This window comes from Python bivittatus, unplaced genomic scaffold (genome assembly GCF_059951505.1).
Source record: "Python bivittatus isolate LINGU-HERP-01145 unplaced genomic scaffold, Pbiv_v1 ctg000610_np1212, whole genome shotgun sequence".
Classification (NCBI taxonomy): Eukaryota; Metazoa; Chordata; class Lepidosauria; order Squamata; family Pythonidae; genus Python; species Python bivittatus.
In genome coordinates this window covers 642,127-660,707 of record NW_028277088.1, presented here as the reverse complement: position 1 = coordinate 660,707, position 18,581 = coordinate 642,127, and the positions used below count along the sequence as shown (strand labels likewise).

Here is an 18,581-nt window from a genome sequence, read left to right as displayed (position 1 = left end):
CCCACTAAGTGCCTGCGGCTGGATCCTCACTTCTGACTGATAGAAAAACACAACAGAAGACGTGCTTGACAGCCAGGAGCTCTGGGGTCCACCCCTGGAACATACCTAGCTTCTCCGGCTCGTCAGGGGCTGTTCCGGCGATGCAGCTGCTCTCCAGCCCGTAGGTGGGGTCCACTTTCCCAGAGACCCGCGCCGCCTCTTGCACTTTCTTGATGTGAGCCTCAACCAGCTCCAGAGGGACTTCCTCTCGGACTCGGGAGAATTCCTCTGTCAAGGAATCATAGATGAAGCTGGACAATCGGAACTTCGTGGAAGGATTTTCAACAATCAAGATAAATGGCAGAAGGCAACAAGCAAGGGGGGCTGGAGGCTGAAGCGGCCTGTGTGAACACCTCAGCTTTGATCAAGCCTTCCAAATGCCAGGATCCTTCCATGCAACTTTTAACAGCGCATTTATGAGCGATCATACAGTGCAACGGGAGGGAATTTCCTTTGCATCTGAGCCAGCGCAAGCACAGATCGAAGCCCTCCTCCTATGGACTTTAGGTGACACCATACCTAAAGCTGCTTTGGCTGCTGCTGAAGCCACCCGGGGATCCACGACTGATGCCAGGAATGCCACAGTGCTCATCACTGGATTTCCAGACTGGCTGAAAGGGACTGGCTGATAAGCCAAAGGGCCCAGGGAAGCATCTGAGTTCTCCAAGTAGGGATCTTCAATGGGAAGTCTCAGGAAATGGAGTATGCACTCGTCCTGGGTGCGGCTCCCTACGTGCTCAGAGACTTTATTCCAGTCATCCTTGTACATCTCCAAAGCCTGACAGAGAGGAAAACATGCTTTTAAGGAGAGGCCCATATGCACCCCAGCATCCCATCAGTGCCAACATCTTCGTACATCTGCTACACATAACAGAAACGACCAGTTCGTCAGATAAATCAAAAACACATTCAGCCTGGTTGAGACTGGATCTAGGTATTAGGAATTCTAATGCAACACAACCACTCTTTTTCACAAACAGTAGGTTTATGGGGTTTTTTTAATGGAGGATAAAACAAACAGCAGTCACAAATATATACAGAAAGAACAGACGGAAAAGCTGAGAAACGTGTATTCCAGAACAGCAAATGCCAGGTCGTTATAATAAAATCAGCTGCAAAGGGAGTTACATGTGTCACAGCAATTACAGCTGTTTGAAGTAGCCCCTGGTCGACCTTGGCTGATCTCAAGAAGCTAAGCGGGCTTGGGCTTGGCTAGTCCTTGGGTGGAGCAACGGGAATGCCACGGTTCTAGGCTTGGTAGGGAAGAGGAGAAGACGATGAAGACGACGAAGAGAGCAGCAGCAGCCGCCAATAGGAAAGCACCCCTGTCCTGTTGCCAAGAAAACAGGATGAATGTCTCTAGGTGGTCCCCAGAAGCTACGCTTGACTTGGGGATGCCTTTCCCTTACTTTTAACTCGATTCTGAGAGGCTGCTTTTCTTTCTCTAGAGCAGGCCAAGAAGTATCCGCCATTCTGGCCGCTGCTAACTTGTCTCACCCATTAACATCTCTCTCTCTGTTTCCAGTCCCACAACCAATGCCACCACTTTTGCCCCTCCCTCCCTCCCGTCTTTGGACTGCATTCAAGGATCCTTCCCTCACAAAGCCCTTTCACTTCCTCGAAGAAAGTGCCTACCCTTGTTTTCTCCTTCCTCCGTGATATCCAGGCTGGGGTGGAATTGCTGTGAGCTTAATTGCTCAGGCATATCTGCCTCTTATCTAAAATGTAGCCTGTATTCTTCCTTTGGGACTGAAGCAAACCAGGTTCTTTGAACTACCTCACCCCCCGTCCCCCAAATCATTAGGTCCAGCTCTGTTCGTTGGAAGGAGAATGCAAAAGATTTAAATTTGCTCTCAGCCTCACAATTCCAATGTCTGGTGGGGGAAGAACTAAATATTTGACTTATGATCCATTCTGTACACACATGCAGTCCATGTCGTGGATGGCAACCAACACCTTCACCTTCCACTTGACATGGAAGAGACCTTATTTCTAAACTTCTCCCACCTACTGCTTTCCAGATGGGCTAAACATCCAATTCTGGTCATTCCCAGTTGGCACGGACAGAATGCTGTGAGGAAAGAATGAAGCTACTGAGAGGGTCAGATCCAAGCAAAAGGAAAGGAAGATGACCCCAAAGTCAAGGAGGTCATCACACTGAGTTCCTCTCCGGGCTGCAGCACAACTCACAAATGCAGCAAGGACAGAGGTAAACTAAAAAAGCTTGTACAAAAAGAAGCGCTAGGAATTTAGTGGATCACGTAGCCTTCCTGTCCCATTTGAAGGTCACCTTGATCTTTCTACCCTGAAAACTCCAAGCTCAATCCAAGCAGAAGCAGCACCCACAGTTCCAGGTGTCTGTATTACAGGCAACAACTACAGCAATTGGAATAATTAGCACATTTGCATGCTTTCAGTAATTTGCATGCATTTGTGAGATTTATTTAGGGCCCTTGGAATATGCATTCTTTCTTAGGGAGGAGGTATCTTTTCACATTATCTGGGCTTTCCATCAAATCTATCCTCAATTTAGGTTCAGATACAAATGCTGGCAAAATACAGTTGCTGCATTTAAATGGCTCCACTTGCCACAAAATGCCCACAACAACTCTAAGAAGAAGGACGTATCTGAGAGGAGGAATAGTTAGGAACTGGAGAAAGGAGCTGAAAAGGAATTGATAGTTGTGCCAAATTCATTTTTTCTTTTGTGATTTAAATAAAAGGAGACAAGTTATCATGTTGTAGGATTCCACTCTGCGCAGTGTGTGTGCAGATTTCCTATAAGGTAGATTCTCTTGAAAACAGACATTTCTTGACCTTCCTGCACTACAGTTTCCCCAGGTCAACTCTGATTACAGTGCATTCTTAGCACATCCTTACTCCCTGCGAACCATTCAGCTGGTAATATCTACTTCACTGTAAATTTGAATTTTCTCTGTATACTGAGGGTTTCCAACAGTTCTATTTAGAAATGGGAGAGTTAAATACAAATTTAAATCCTTTTTAGAGTTTTATCTCTAGGTTTAAAGCAAAAAGAACATATCCAATAGTTTATAGAACGCCAAATTGTGGCACAGAATCCTAGTTTGTAATTTGATGGATGGATTAGTGGATGAATACGCAGTCAGGAAGCTGTCTTGTCATATTGCATAGTAACTGTTCAGTTTTAACACAGTACTACAACATATCGCTGGCCCCTCTTATTTCTGCAAGTTTAAGATCAACTGACACCTCTGGGCTGCTAATAAACCATATTAACACATTTTTTAAAATCACTGCACTATCCTAATCACAACCTTAACAACAAATATAACACACATATACATAAATGTTTAAACAATCAGACACTGTCACGTGCTTTAAATAATATTCTAGGTACTATATTCCTCTCCTGGTAATCAAAGCAGCGTTAACCTCTTTATCTTGAGGTGCGATAACCATTTTCCCTGCCATCAAATTCTTATCGTTGAGCTGTATTTCCACCTCTTAAGCAGACTACAGATGCACCATTTCCAAGACAAATCTAACACACACACACCCCTTTCTGCCAATAACCTCACTTGGCGTACCAGTTACAGGAGGGGCTTTTATAGAAATACGTCATGACGCTGCATCTCACATAGTGAGCGAAGACTGCAGTGCAGAGTCACTTCTGCATGACGTGAATGAAATTGGCTACCCAAAGGTACCAAGAATGGTGCAATCCACGGATTTGGGGCACAATCTTTGCAAACACAGGCCTTGTCTATTTCAATCAATGGCAAATGGGAAAGGCTGTGTCTGGCACATGCATGGAAAACAGGGGCTGTGTATCACAGAACCAGGGACTGAATTAGTTAAGCAAGCGGGAGTGCTTCTGTGTAATATATCATGTTTCAACAGCCAGGTCAGCAAGTGCCAGATATAAAGACAATCCACAACACAGCGCAGAGATTTATCACATAAAGCCAAGCACGAGAGGCTTCAGGTTTATCTTCTGCTTTCTTGAAGACATTTCTAAAGGGCTCGGTCATCTGAAAACCAAACCCAGGTTTAGCCTTTCTTATTCTGCCATTTTTGCAGATGTATGGCTTGTTCTCCTAAAGATGATGTAGAAGGAAGTAGCATGAAACTCAGGTGGGTTTAGATTTGAGCTTCAGAAACTCCAAAGACTAGATTTAAGAAAGAAAAGGTTTATTTCAAGAAAACTGAAGGGAAAATACAACATAATGTGTGCAGAGTCCATGTTTAACCCACTGGCTTACTTTAAACCAGTGTTTCTCAACCTTGGCAGCTTTCAGATAGATGGACTCCAACTCCCATGGCTGGCTGGGGAATTCTGGGAGTTGGAATCCACCCATCTGAAAACTGCCAAGGTTGAGAAACACTGATTTAGATACTACATAATGAAGGACACGGGGAGCCTCATCTCTCCTAAATGCCACCTCCAAGTCTGAATTAATTTACTCCTCCTTGTTCAGGCTGCAATTATTCACACACGGCCAGAGCTTAAGCACTCTCCAACCCCAGTTAACAAAACGGCAGCCTTTAGCACTTACTTGTCACTGAAGACGCCTGCGGAGTAGCATCAATCGAAACCATTTGGAAAAAGGCCCTGCCCGATCCATGGAAACACACTTTGCCAGATGCCGTGTAAGCAGGTGTCTGGTAAGGGACGGAGGCAGGGCGGAGAAGCAAGGGGTCCGGACAGTAATCCCCTACCTCTTGTCTGCCTTCTTAACAGGAAAGGACAAGGAGAGGGTAGCTGGCCGCGTTGCTTCATTCAGTGCACTATATGGAAAGGCACAAGACCAGCCTAAGGAAGCCTCTATCTAGGTTCTCTTAATAGGCTGAACCCAAAGAATATCCCAAGGCTTTCCTCAACCTCTCCTTAGGGGTGCCCAGATGGTGGTTGAACTCAGTTATTTGGGAAACGGCTTGCTTTTAAGCCACAAGTTCCTCTCAGAGGAAATTTCCTCTCTTGGAAAGAGCTGAACCTGTGCTGGCTCTTTTCCTAAAGCGAGAAGGAGGGTCACTTCACTTGCGGGAGAGATCACAGCCATAAGGGAGAGAGACATCTGCTACTTAGGAGAAAGTTTATGACTGATCCAGACAAAATATTAAAATGCAGAGACCTCTCGCTGACAACAAAGGGTATGTATTATTAAAGCCACCTTTTCCCCAGTTGTCATGTGCGGCTGTGACTGGTGGACCATCAGAAAGGCTGAACGAAGAAAGATTGACGCCTTTGATTTGTGGCGCTGCAAAAGCTGCTGAGAAGACCCCGGACTACCAGAAGAACAAATCATTTGATACAGATGAAAACGAGCTTGCTCACTGGGAGCACCAGTAAGGAAGCCAACGCCTGGATATTTGGACATGTAACGGGAAGGTGGAGGTCACTGGAGAAGACTCTGATGCTTGGAAAAACGGAAGACCATAAAGAGGAGGCTGACAGAGGGTGAGGTGGCTGGATATCATCACTGACAGAGGAGTGACAAAGAAACAGACCTGGAGAAATTGTATCCCCGGCTCACAGTCAGAAGCAACCGAACAATAACATTGCCAGCGTAACTCCAGTCGCGTTACAAACACCTACACTCTCACTCACACACACACACACTCAGCCTACATTTTCCTGAGAGTCAGACAATTTGACTGGGTGTGTGTTGCACTCAAGCAGAAAATGGCCGCTCCATCAGAGAACGCTGGCTCCCATTTCCCTCCTGCTAATAGTTTGGCTATTCAAGTATTTATTTATTAATCAAATTGGTACAGCTGCCCATCTCACAGAAAAGCGACTGGGAGGCTTACAGGCTTACTTCTATTACAGTTAGCAAGTTCCCCCATGCGTGTGAAAGAGATCTTGGAACAGCAACGTACAAAAAACGTGGCCCTCTTAGACCAACAGCACAGCTGGGGCTCACTAGCAGCCCGATCCAGAACAGTGAAAACAAAACGAAGCCACAAATCATGACACTGCAGAGGCGCTCAGAAGCTGCATCCCGGCGCAGGGAGAAATCCAGTCTTTCTTAAAACGAAGAGACCGGTTCCATCTCTCAGGTTCCTGACCAAGATGATAAGATTCATTCAGAAGCTCCTGCTAGAGTCGGGAGCGGCAGAAACATCTGTAGATGCCCATAAACCTCTGCGCATACTTTCTTCCTTGATGACTTAAGGTCAAACTACTATTTTAATGCTCTTTTTCAAGACCCTGAGACAGAAGGGCAGCAAGTTTGCAATTCATCTCATTAACAGGGAAAGGCAGATCATCTGATGAAAATGTCAGGGAGAAGTTCCACCAAGGCCTTTTGGAGAAAGGTTCTGCTAAGAAGCAATATTTTCATTTCGCAACCAGACTGGAGAACATGTTATGACTCAGAGCATTTTGGGGTTGCTGCGTTATCCTCTCCAAAGGGCTACTTGAAAACAACACTCAGAAAACACAGCATTGTCTTTTCTCAAATAGTCATTGTACAAATCTTAAGCAGAGGCTTTTGCTGCTCACACGAGAGGGGAAAATGGTGGCAGCTTTTCATCACTGCCCTGGATCCTGAAACCACTTCTCCCACAAGCCTGTGAAGCTATGGGTTGAGATTCCTCTCCTCCTCTGAACTGGGGCTGGTCTCTGGTCACGGCTGTGTTTGCAACCATCACCTCAAAGATGCTCCCCTGAGGCCAGCTTTGGTAACCTTTTCAACAATGCAAAACTGTATATTGCTAGCACCTTGAAGATGCTCCCATATGTTAACATCTTACTGACCATCAACATCTTGGAAGATATTATTTGTGTATGTGTTTGACTTTTATTCTATTTTTATTGTATTTTATATTGTTTTATTGTATTTTAATATTTATTGCTATTTTATTGTGAACCGCCCAGAGTCACTTTTTGTGAGATGGGTGGTATCTAAATTTGAAATATAAATAAATAAATACAAATTATTTTTAGTAGCCTAAGAAGCATTTCAGCAATGGAGTTATCACTGAACTGCAGTATTTGTTTAAAGGTCTGCTGCCTTTCATGGATTTTATGTCAGATACACCTGTCTTCCTGATTTTCAGGTTGTGGCTTTTAGTCTATTTCTTGGTTGAGATTAGACTTCCACAAATCAATGCTTTCCCAAGGGGATGGGATCACAATGCTCTTAATTTTTTATTCATCCTTGCGGTGGATTTCTGGGAGTTGCAATCCCAACATAGTTGGAAGCTGCCAAAATGGGGCATTTGTACCAGGCAGAGCGTAGGGCAGCCATCATTTTAGGGAATGGACTGAATAAACCCAATATTAAATTGGCCTTCCTTTGCTACCCGAAGACAAGACCAAGACTCTTGACCACAGAATAGAAGTTTCCACGTGGCAAAGAAGCTAAGCTTTACGTACCAGTATTTACGGCTTCCCCTAACAGCCAGTGACATTCTACAACACTGTAAACATCATCAGAGGCTCACCTTGGCAGGCTAACTACTTGGGTAGGACTAGAAGATTCTGATTTACTCTGTGAAGGGTCTTTCCCAGCAAAGTCAAATATAAATGCGACACATTCTGGCTGTCACAGCCACAGACAAACATTGATACTATGTTTGAAGTGCATTTAGAAAGTTTGTGTTCACTTGGAAAGCACTCCCCTCACCAACCACAAAACAGTCTCTCTGTTCTACTGCTAACACAGACACAGGTTAACCCAAGTTACACCAGCATTTAAAATGAACTTGACAGCACCTGAATTTTCACATCATAGTCACCCTCCCTCTTGCCAAACTCCCAATGTTTGACCTTTACATTTTTATTTTACCTCCAGCAGAAGCAGAGTCTCTTGTTCGGTCCACTCTCGCCCAGCACTAGCACTTTTGCTCTGGAAGAAAATTTTAAAAATGTTTACGGGTCTATCGCACGCAGAGCAGATTAAAAGGCTGGACTAATTACAAGATGAGATAAATGGAACTGTGCGACTGGACAAATCCTTCCCCAATCTATTCTGACTGAAGGGCCGGCAGAATGCACGCCAGTATCAGGGAGACCTGTGCCTTTTGAAGGACGACCAGTCGCTGCTGCCTGAAGCAGCAAAATGAACTGGATCAGCCTGGAGCTGAAGCAAGAGCTCCCGGCGGTCGGAAGGCTGTTGGGTGGGATGGTCACTGACCTCCAAGATAACAACTCGGTACCCTCGTCAGTTCAGACTTAAAGATTATACACTCTGGGATTTCCTAAAGCAGAGTTTCTCAATCACAGCAACTTTAAGACTTCAAGAGAGTGTGCATGCTGGCTAGGGAATTCTGGGAACTGAAGTCCACACATCTGAAAGTTGCTGAGGTCAAGAAACACTGTCCTAAAGGGAAGAAGGAGAACTTAATGCCTTGCCTTTGCTAATGTTTTCTTTGAGTAGATGTCTGTGCGAAGCCCAAAATTCTGCAGATCTGTAGGTTTCTCCTTGTTTTTTTCAGGAAAGTTCAGCATCTGCTGGGCAGCTGGAATCTACGAAAAAAGGCAGAGCGATGAGAACAGGAAGAAGAATCTGAAAGCATTAAGAGGAAAGCTGAACTAATAGTTCAAACACAGAATCAAGTCTACATTCTGAAAATATGCACACAAAGTGCTTAAGAAGTACTATACGCTCCAAGTGCATACAGGCAGCCCTTGCTTAAAGAACGTTTGTTTAATGATGGCCCAAGGTTACAATGGCATTGGAAAAAATGCTTTGCAACCTGTACTCACACTTATGATCATTGCAAATCATCACACACACCCCCAGTCACACAATTGCGATTTGCAACCTTTTAACAATGGTTCTTAAGCGAATCACATGGTTGTTAAATGAATTCTGGCAAAAAAAGTCCACTGGGGAAGCTGGATTCGCTTAATGACATGATTCGCTTAATGACCATCGTAAAAATGGTCATAAAATCGGGTCTGGTCATGTGGTGACTTGCTTAATGACTGTCCCACTTAACGACCAACTTTCCAGTCCCTATTGTGGTTGTTAAGCAAGGACTACCTGTATCACTACTACCCAGAGTGCTCCAAAACAGTATTCCCCTCCTCCCAGTTAAAAATCAAAACAAAGCCCAGAGTTCTTCCACACTACAAATATCAACTGCAGCTTTAGGGTCATATCCTAGCTAGGAAGCTGAGCCAATGTTTGTGAATAGAGATTTGAAAACTAGAAAGGATGCTAAAAACTAAGAAACTAGCACACCTTCACCCCAATATGCTCTCCAAAAGTTCTTTTTACAGTTCCCCTCATCCTCTCCACACAACCAATGCCCAGGCATGGAGTCAGGGTTGGGAAAACTCCCTTAATAGGGAAAGAGGGTCATGGAGAATCTCCTTTCCGCAAATATTTCCCACTGATACTTGATACAACCCAGTTTTACAGGCACATCTCATCCCGAAGGCTGCATCAAAGTTCAAGAGACCCATCAGCCCTGCCAGAAGGACCGTTACCTGAGGAGTCCGCAGGTGGAGCGGCATGAGTCCAGAGGGGGTGTCAGCAAGCACGTTAAAGTGTGGGGTGGGAGGAGGCCCCATGGCCATGGGCCGGCTCTCTGGATCCACTTGGTAATTAATAAGCCCCCACTGCTCCAGAAAAGCGTGTACCCTGAGAGGCAACAACAGGGAGGACTGATGAAAAGGCTCGGGAAGAGAAGTGGAGGAGCACCATAAGGAGAAAGCTGGCTCACGTTGCTTGGCTACAGCAGGGCAAATCCAAATGGGGCGGCACTCACTCATCTCTGAGGCCGCCAGGGGGCAAGGCCTTCTTGCACAGTTCCCACATACCTTAGGGCAGTGTTTCTCAACCTCAGCAACTTTAAGATGTGTGGACTTCAACTCCCAGAATTCCCCAGCCACCCATGCTGGCTGGGGAATTCTGGGAGTTGAAGTCCACACATCTTAAAGTTGCTGAGGTTGAGAAACACTGCCCTAGGGGCTTCTGAAAAGCAACTTCCCAATCAGGTGAACCCCATTCTTCACCCATCTCCTTCTGGGGCCCAAACAGTCTGTTCCTCAATGAGGATTTGGCAGAGGGGCAAACCCTTATTAAAGCAAGTGAGGACATTTCTGTGCCAGGCTTGGCATTGTTCCTCTTGGGGTTCTGATTCCTCTTAGGTTCCTAGGCATGTTTTGTTTTTTAACTGCTGTCTTACATTGCTCTGGTGGCGTTCGGCTGGCACAATTACACTGCTGCTGATTGTTAAAACGGTGCTTTAATTGCTCAGCTGTCTGAAGGCTCTTAAGCCAAAAGGTGGGGAAAAATAAATAAAACAAGTCTTTCCATCTGGATTTGGTTAAGAAGCTCCCAAGGTTGAGAAACACTGATCTATGCGCATGGATATATGTACTTAGCACTTCCAAGCAGCAGTGTACCCCTCCCACCCCAGGTTTTTGCTCGTGTCACCACCCAGCAGGACTGGGGCTGAAAGAGATCTGCTGGGTTGAAGGCACTGTGGCCTCTGTAGGGGAGAGCAGCCAGAAGTACCTCATCACAGCACAAACATCCCCGGTCAGGTTTCTTCGACAGGCAGTGCTAGTCAGGTACTCTTGAGGGTTCAAGCGATAGGTGTCGATCATGAAATTACGGTAAGCTAAGTATCTGGAAAAAAAGACCAATGACACAACAACCCTAGTTGCTTTGTGAATGTGTGTCTTCCTGATGCACATTAGGAGAGGCACATTTACACTGATGCGACTTCCGCAGCCCTCCGTGATCCTTCTCCGCGTTCAATCCAGGATTCAACTTATTGCCACCGTGACCGGCCTCTGACCGAAGGGACCGTCACACGGATCTGTCCGGCTCCAGCTCAGTGGAGCCTTGAACAGCAACCAGTCGCGCCTTTCGAGCGCAAAAGCCGCCACTTTCCGCAAGAAGGAAATCACCAGAACAACGGTTCCCTTTTTGCCAAATATAGGCTTTCGGTACAATGGAGAAGATGGATGGATCAGTCCGCCCACGATTCCACCAAATGTTTTCCTGATGAATTTCAGTCTTTTATGCAGCCCCTGATAGCAACAAAAGCTGTTCAAGTACTACCGGGCGCCAGCTCCGATCAGCCACAGTAGCGCAGCCAAGAGATGCCTGCATGCAAACGAAATCTGGGGACCTGGAGTTTCCCCACACCTGATTTACCAAATCTTTAATGAATTCTCTTGCTTTCACTTAATTCACTTCATGAACGAAAACGGAGGGTTGCCAAATGTCCCCAGCTGTAATTCAGGGCTGGTCAAAACATTGGAGGTCTGGTGTCCCATTTCCAAGTTTACTGCTACGTCCCCAGGGCAAGGGACTTTCTAAAGCAAGGGCAGGAACCCTCAAATCTCAAATCTTAGTGAATTTAGTGCAATGGCTGATAGTCAGGGATGATGACTATGAACAACCTCTGAAGCAAGACACGCCCCTCATCTTTACACAAAAGAGAGCTGGTTTGGCGTAGTGGTTAAGGTGCTGGCCTGGAAGCCAGCAGAGGGTGAGTTCGAGGCCTCCCTTAGGCCCGAAAGCCGGCTGGGTGACTTTGGGCCAGTCTCTCTCTCTCAGCCCAACCCACCTCACAGGGTGGTGGTTGTGGGGAAAATAGGAGGCAGAAGGATTAGGGACATTTGCCGCCTTGAGTTGGCTGAAAGATATAAAAGGCAGGATAAAAATCTGATAAGAGACTGTCCCACCATATCTTCCCTTTTTAAGTCAATGGCAAAGATTTTCCTTTCCCAATTAGAAGGATGCGAAGCCAGAATATTGATTGAAACCTGTGCCTATTAAATGTACGCATACAGGCCTCAACCCTTTTCCAAGAACAGCTGACAACTCCTTCATGTGTTTATTAAATAATAATAATAAACAAATGAAGTCAAGGTAAGCACGGCCTCGAGTGCTTCTCTTGACTTTCTGCTTAGATAAGCACTCGAGGCAGCTTACAACAATTTAAAAAATACAAAACATAAAGCACCGGAGAAAAATCAACACAATTAAAATAAATTGGCAGTTTAAAGCTGGCAAAACACATTTTGCATTTTGCCATCTTCCTAAAGGCTGGGGGGGGGGGCAAATGCCCTTCCCCCGGGGTTGTCCTCCACAGCTGGGAGCCACCCGGAGGAAGGCCTGTCCCGCGTCCGAGGCAGCCCAGCGGCTGACCCCAGGAGCATCTTCCAGTGGCTCTTTCTTGGTGACTCAGGGTCACAGCAACAGCAGCAGTCCCTCACATAACCAAGCCTAAGATACCGGCCTCCCTACGGCCTGGCCCAAGGCAGGGCGAGCCCAATCAATTTTGTCTCCAAAGAATGATGCAGATTGCTCAAAGCGAGCCTCCCTCCCACGATATCCTCCACAAATGCAGACGGTCTTTAAAAGAAAGCACTTTCCTCTGCTGGGGTGATCTGGCAACGTCCATCACTGAAATAACAGCAGTGAACACCTAGTTCAGGGCAGTCTAAAACCACAAGAAAAAGGCCCCGTTCTGAACTGCACACTCCCATCTATGCTAAAGAAAGCGAAATGGTTATTCTACTCAAACAGCCAGTTAGCATTAGCTTCTCAGAAAAACAGCACTAAGGGCTAAAATGATTGATGAGTAACTGCCCCGTCCTGCCTGTCCTCCTTCCTTCCCCACCAAGAGGGCGCCCACCACCCGGGCATGGGAGAAAGCCTCCGTCTTGGTCCAGTGCACTTTGGATGCAGAAAGGAGGGGGCTGTTCTCAGGCCGTTTCGCGTACTCAATAAGCGTGGGAGGGCTTACACATGGAAGAGCAGCGCGAAGATGGCCAAGATATTCCACTGCCTTCCTTTTGCTGCCTTCTGTGGTTAACGACAGCAACAACAGCCTCCGAAATAAAAGAGAAATCAAAGGCGGTATTTGCATACGTGGGAAAAACAGAGAAAATGTAGGAGGCAGAAAAAAGAAGAGCAGACAAATGAAAAAGAAGAAGAAAAACAGAAATACTCTGTAGATCCTAGTGTTGCCCATCAACTACTTAACGAATAATCTCCTGAACGTCTCTTTCTAAAGAAGAAGTGGGGAAAAGAGAGAAATGCCCAGGTGAACTGTGTATCTCGCTGTTTTCCTCAACAACTCTTCCGTCTCCAAAGACTCCTCTTTAAGTACAACAGAATGTTTATCATTCCTTTTGGACACAAGCTGGATGCCTGGCAGAAAACCCGCAGGCGCTGTCTTCTGTGGAGGCAGCTTCTTCTTCCATACTACTAGTTTTAAACAGCATCTCAGCCAATAACGTTGGCTAACAGCCAACGGTCTACAGCCTGAGGCATAATAAGGAGTGCCAGTTGCCCCTGGAGCTTAAGCCAGGCAACTTAAAAAAAAAAAAATCTAAAGTCTTATTTGGAGAGAAGGGAATCTGACACTGAAGTGAACATCTGGAGCACCAACACAACTGCCTAATCAGAAATACCGAGCTGAGGGCAGAAGTCTACTCAGTTTGCAAATAAAATTAGCAATGGAAGGAATCTGAAGGGGAGGGCAGAGGCGGCTTTTCCCACCTCCCTGGCAGCTCCCCTGCTGCAAAAGGCATGTCATGTCTATCCATCAGTACAGGGAATAGTTTCCTAAACAGACACCCCTAAATTTAGGGCTGCATACAGATCACAGGCATATTAATTCTTTATACGCTGCTATTTATAGGCACAACAATAAAAAAGGAGCTTAATCTATACTTGGGGGTTTTGCAACCTTTAGTAGAAAGTCTTTACCCGCAAATGCTCTCTGAAATTTCTTCACCCTTGCAGCATGTTAACTCTTGCCGAATGGAGATTAGGTTTTTTTTGATCTTGTACAACTTTTTAACAAGTTATTCCTTAAGTCTTGCTGAAAACTTCAGCCTGACATTTTATCCACTAAAGCATGCTAATGGCCATGGTGGGAGGTGGGCTGGGAGCCAGGGCTCCTCAGGGCCGAAATGTCAGGGATGTCAACAACCACCCGTCACCCAGTTGCAAGGCTGAAAGTGCAAGACAAAGTAATTGTGAAATCATGGGAAAGGTGGAAAAAAGAAATGCTAGTCATGTCTCCAGGGTGTATGTAGTGCTGTCATCTCAAGTTAACAGAGGCCATCAACCGTTTAAAGCAGCAGCATCCTCATATGTAATAAAGATTCTTAACTAGCTTTGCCATGTCAGGAATTGAGTACCACTTGCTGGAGATACCAAATCAAATTCTACTGTGCAAGAATATAACCCAGCAGGATTAAAAAAGAAACTTGCAACTCTTCTAGTTTAAACCACATTTATGAGCTGCAAGCAGAAATTCAAAATGCTTATCATACAATTTGTCAGCCAAATGTTATTTTGCCTGCAAATATTTCTCTAAGAAAAAAGATGCTTTGCTGAGACTTAACTAACATGTTTTAACATTTAACTCGGTCAGGCCCACAGTCTGTTCACTGCTGTTTAAAGGACAAAGTGAAATAACTGAACAGGATATTTAGCAGCAGGGGCAGCACTATATAACAATGGGTAGCTCCTGGGAGAAATGCATGATGACAAACACGGTTTTAGAATATATCAAATGTTAAGTAATGTTTTATTGCTGTTAGGCCACCAAGTCTCCATAACTGAGCTTCCTCCAGCAGATCTACGGGTACAGCAAACGGCAGTGACCGAATTTCTCACAACCAATGAATAACCTTACTCGAGCCTAACACTATTTAACTGCACAAAACAGTCGTTCCAGAAGTGTTAAGGTCTGTTCAGGCGAGTGTTTTGTGCTTATACAATACACCTCAAGTACAATTTGACACAAATGTTAAGCCCACCATTAAAATGCCAAGGAATGGACCTTCCTTCACACTGTCCTTACGATGTTCACCCAGTTACTCTTCCTTATGCTTATTCCTAAATGGCTGAATAAGAATATTTGCACCCTGTCAGGTCTGTGTGCTTTTAAGCAAACCAGCTTTTGGAGTGAGACGGGGGTGGCTGTTCGGACACGGAAGCTGAAGGTGCCAAGGTGAGCCTCAGTGACCTTGCCTGGTCACTGCAGGGGACCTGGAATTCTACAAAGGCAAAAGGGCCAGCCTGGGGGGGGGGGAGGATGACTGTTTTGTCCTTCCCCCCAAACTTGCTTGCTAAATTGTTTTCTTGAAAAAAAGGGACAGATTCTATTGTAGCCATGGAGAAAGGACCTTCTCTCCTCACTGGCATGAAAGGGTGGACTGCTAATTTCCTTTCAAGGCTCCTGGAAGCACAAGGTGGGTGGACCGAGAACACTGTCCACTCCCCAGCACACAAACTGTGCCACAATCCAACTGCTCTTCTCCTGTTCGTGGTTTTTAGGCTCTGGACTAGCGATAGCTGCAATTACATCTCATTTTCACTAATCATAGTCTCTGATCACCATTTGCACCTATGCTGAGAAGCAGATTTGAACGTCTGACTTGAGGCTTGTGGCAAGCAAAACAGCTGTGCAGGCAGAATACTGCGGAAATGCTTATGCTAGAAGAAATCAGCATGTGCCGGGATACAAGGGGAAGGTACTGGAAACTGGGACCTGCCCTCCTCCATCCCCAGTCCTGGATCGACCAAGGGCATCAAACTAGAGAGATTCCCCGCTCCCTCCATGCACCTCGCTTGGCTCTACTTACATTTCTGGGGTCTTAGATTTGTTTTTCCCGTTGAAGAATTCTGGAAGAGCACGGCGTTCAATTACATGAATGCTGTAAGAAAGAAAGAGAATCAGGTCAGTGTCCAACTTCCCTGAGTCCAGGTCTGAAGGACTCGCTATGACCTGCAAGATTTCCTTGCAAATTCCTGGCTGGCTCTGTATTAAGCCATGGTTCACTTTTGTTAAATGCTAGCCTGCTGAAAAAGCCACAATAATGGGCCACAGCAATGCGCTGAGCCAGAAGCAAACAACCCACATTATGATTTAATGAAGTATTCGAATCCAGCCACTGTCCCCCACACAGCCTGATTAAGCCAACTAGCCACTGGACATCACAGCTCTTTATATAAAAGCCGCTTCACACTGTTAACTGAAGTTACAGATTTGGCCACTAAGAGGTGTCACACCACAGTGGCAAGTTCTGTGGTTAAAATAATCTCTAGATTAAAGCCCCTCCAACACCAGAAAATTTAATGTGTTCATTGTATTATAATAATAAACATATAACACCTATTTATACATTATTGTTAAAGTACATTAAATTAGATATCTAAAAGTGCAGAAAGGAAATGAGGAAATGAAAGAATGCACAAATTTCAGTAGAAAACCATTGGAAATTTTTGTATGTCCACTGGCTAAGATTTAAAATGAGATTTAATTCCACAAAAGGTATAATTTTGCGTCTAGTGGATACCCGTTCCTCTTTTCAGAAAGAAACTGGTGAGTTCAGCTAATTGCTTGATACCTGAGATGTGGTACTTGAAATACAATACTAGTTCAAATGGTGTGATCATGTGCTACAATAGTTCCCTCCCTTAGAAGTTATTTCACACATTAATTTTGTGGGTCTAATGCTCAGGTTTCTTTAAAATTACATACGAGTAGCTTGGAAACCAGCTGGAGGACAAGAGAATTGGATATGCTTGGCAAAAAGATGGATCCCATCAGGCTGGAAGGACAGTCCTTCTCCATCAATTACCCAACAGACTGAGGAATCTGTTTCTTCCTATACTTGAATGAGCATTTGACTGCTGGAAATCTTATCTGGAGGGCTATTTAGAAATGAGGAGAGCTTAATTCCCATTTTCTTTTTGTTTATTCATTCACTGATTTTTTAACTGCTCCAACCTCAAAGTACTCAGGGTGACAAAAACCCAAATTCTAAAATCAGCACATTAGGTCTTCAGGTTCATATTTAAAGTAGGCATCACCTGTCAGTCAACTGGAGCTGAAGGCTCATTGAAATTTCACAGCCTTTAGTTATTTACAGAAAGCTAGGCAGACTAACTTAAAGGTTAATAATGTAATTGTACATTATGGCATAAGCATATAGGTAGGAACAATTTTGTTTAGTGTGCAAGACGTGTATGTTTTTGTGGGCATTCTCCTCCCTTCCTTCTTGCATATAATAATAATTATAAATAAATTAAAAGTATCATTACATTCTGTGCCTTGGAGGAAAAAATTCCATTCTCTACCAATAGCCACAAACAATTAAGAGTGGAAAAAATGCCATGTCAATCAAAAGGGTAAGAATTCACTTGCTATTCCAAAAATAAATAATAAAACATTATCTTAAAACAAGGAACAGGACTAATTATTTATACATTCACTCTGTAAGAATTAGGGATTTTGATCCTTCAGCTCAGTTCCCAAATTCACTAAGCACTTTTGACTTATCTGCAGTATGCCACAATTCACAATGTTTTTGACAGAATCATTCCGCCATCAGCTGAATTATGCAATGGCTTTTCTCCTTCAGAGAATAATAATAATAATTAAAAAACCCAAGCTAGCATTTTGATCAATGACTTGGCTAGAAATAATTGTCAATATGTTTTCTTCTACAGACAGCTCCCGAGGGGCTACTGTTAATACAGATTCAATGGCCTTTAAATGCCTTTTACTTTCCTTCCACAAAAGGGTCCCCCCCGACCCACCAAGGCTTAGAGAAGCAGGGGCTGCCCGAGCAGGGACCGAGCGCCAAAGCCCCCATGCCAGGAATGTTCTGGCTGGAGGGATCACAGCTGCCATTTTTTTTATACAAGTTCAACACAGAAACAGCATTTGCTGCAGTTCCTGCTCTATGGAAAAACTTCTCCTCACTTTCTTTAGTTCTGACCCTGCCAGCCTTTAAGATGACCCTGAAGCTCTAGTTCTTCTCCAGTTCTACTCTAAATTCCCCCAAGGAGGTATATTTGTTAAGTTACGTTTTATTATTGGCTCATTTTCCTTTGTACTTGATGTTTTCTACTCTTGTTAGCAGGTGGGCAGCCATAAAAATTGATCAAATCAATGTCCTGCCAGATGAAAGGGGTTGGTGCTCAGATGAGAGACCCTTTTAAAACCAACTTTCCCAAATCAGCTGTGCACTCACTGCTTCCTCTTCCTTGTCCTGGATCTCTGGCCCATGTCTTTTGTTGGGTGACCCTGAAACTCTGGCCAGGTCCCATAGGAACCAGTCAATAGCGTCTTTCACACTTGGGTCCAAATGGTGGCTTTCATTTTTTAAAAAAAAATTATCAGTATTACATTTATTTTAAATAGTAAGTTGGTTAATATGACATAATCTTAATATAAGCATATGATTCCTGGATTTGCCCTCTAAACCAAACTGCTGCTTTATCTAGGTTCAACAGCCCAGCGCTACACCCAAGTTTCCAGCGATGGGAACCTGAGCCCACGTTCCCCTCCTTCTCTTCCTGCAAGGAAAAGGGCCTCACTTCTATTTTCACTGTGTTTCCTTAAATGATAAACTCCCCTCCGCTGCCCTTCCCTAATTGGTCCACCAGGTCAATAACTAGAGTAACTCTAAGCAGCTTATTGTTAGGATTAAAACAACCGTAGAAATAATAAAGCACAAAACAGGTAATAACACACAGCCACACGTAGTTGATGAAGAGGCTTCTTTAAACAAGCCATTAAATATTAATGATAGTTTATGATCCATGCAACACACT

At 44.6% G+C, this 18,581-nt stretch overlaps 1 protein-coding gene across 1 annotated transcript in view; it reads right to left on the bottom strand.

Annotated features, from left to right (window-relative positions):
* SMARCC1 (SWI/SNF related BAF chromatin remodeling complex subunit C1) overlaps window positions 1–18,581 on the bottom strand; it is an 83,799-nt gene that overhangs the window by 31,000 nt on the left and 34,218 nt on the right. Inside the window, exons 15-21 of the mRNA XM_088150599.1 lie at window positions 15,602–15,673; window positions 10,497–10,610; window positions 9,464–9,617; window positions 8,381–8,494; window positions 7,815–7,874; window positions 559–817; window positions 106–267 (exon numbers count right to left, since the gene is read on the bottom strand). Coding sequence (XP_088006725.1) covers window positions 106–267; window positions 559–817; window positions 7,815–7,874; window positions 8,381–8,494; window positions 9,464–9,617; window positions 10,497–10,610; window positions 15,602–15,673 — 935 coding nt within the window. The remainder of the gene's footprint in view (window positions 1–105; window positions 268–558; window positions 818–7,814; window positions 7,875–8,380; window positions 8,495–9,463; window positions 9,618–10,496; window positions 10,611–15,601; window positions 15,674–18,581) is intronic.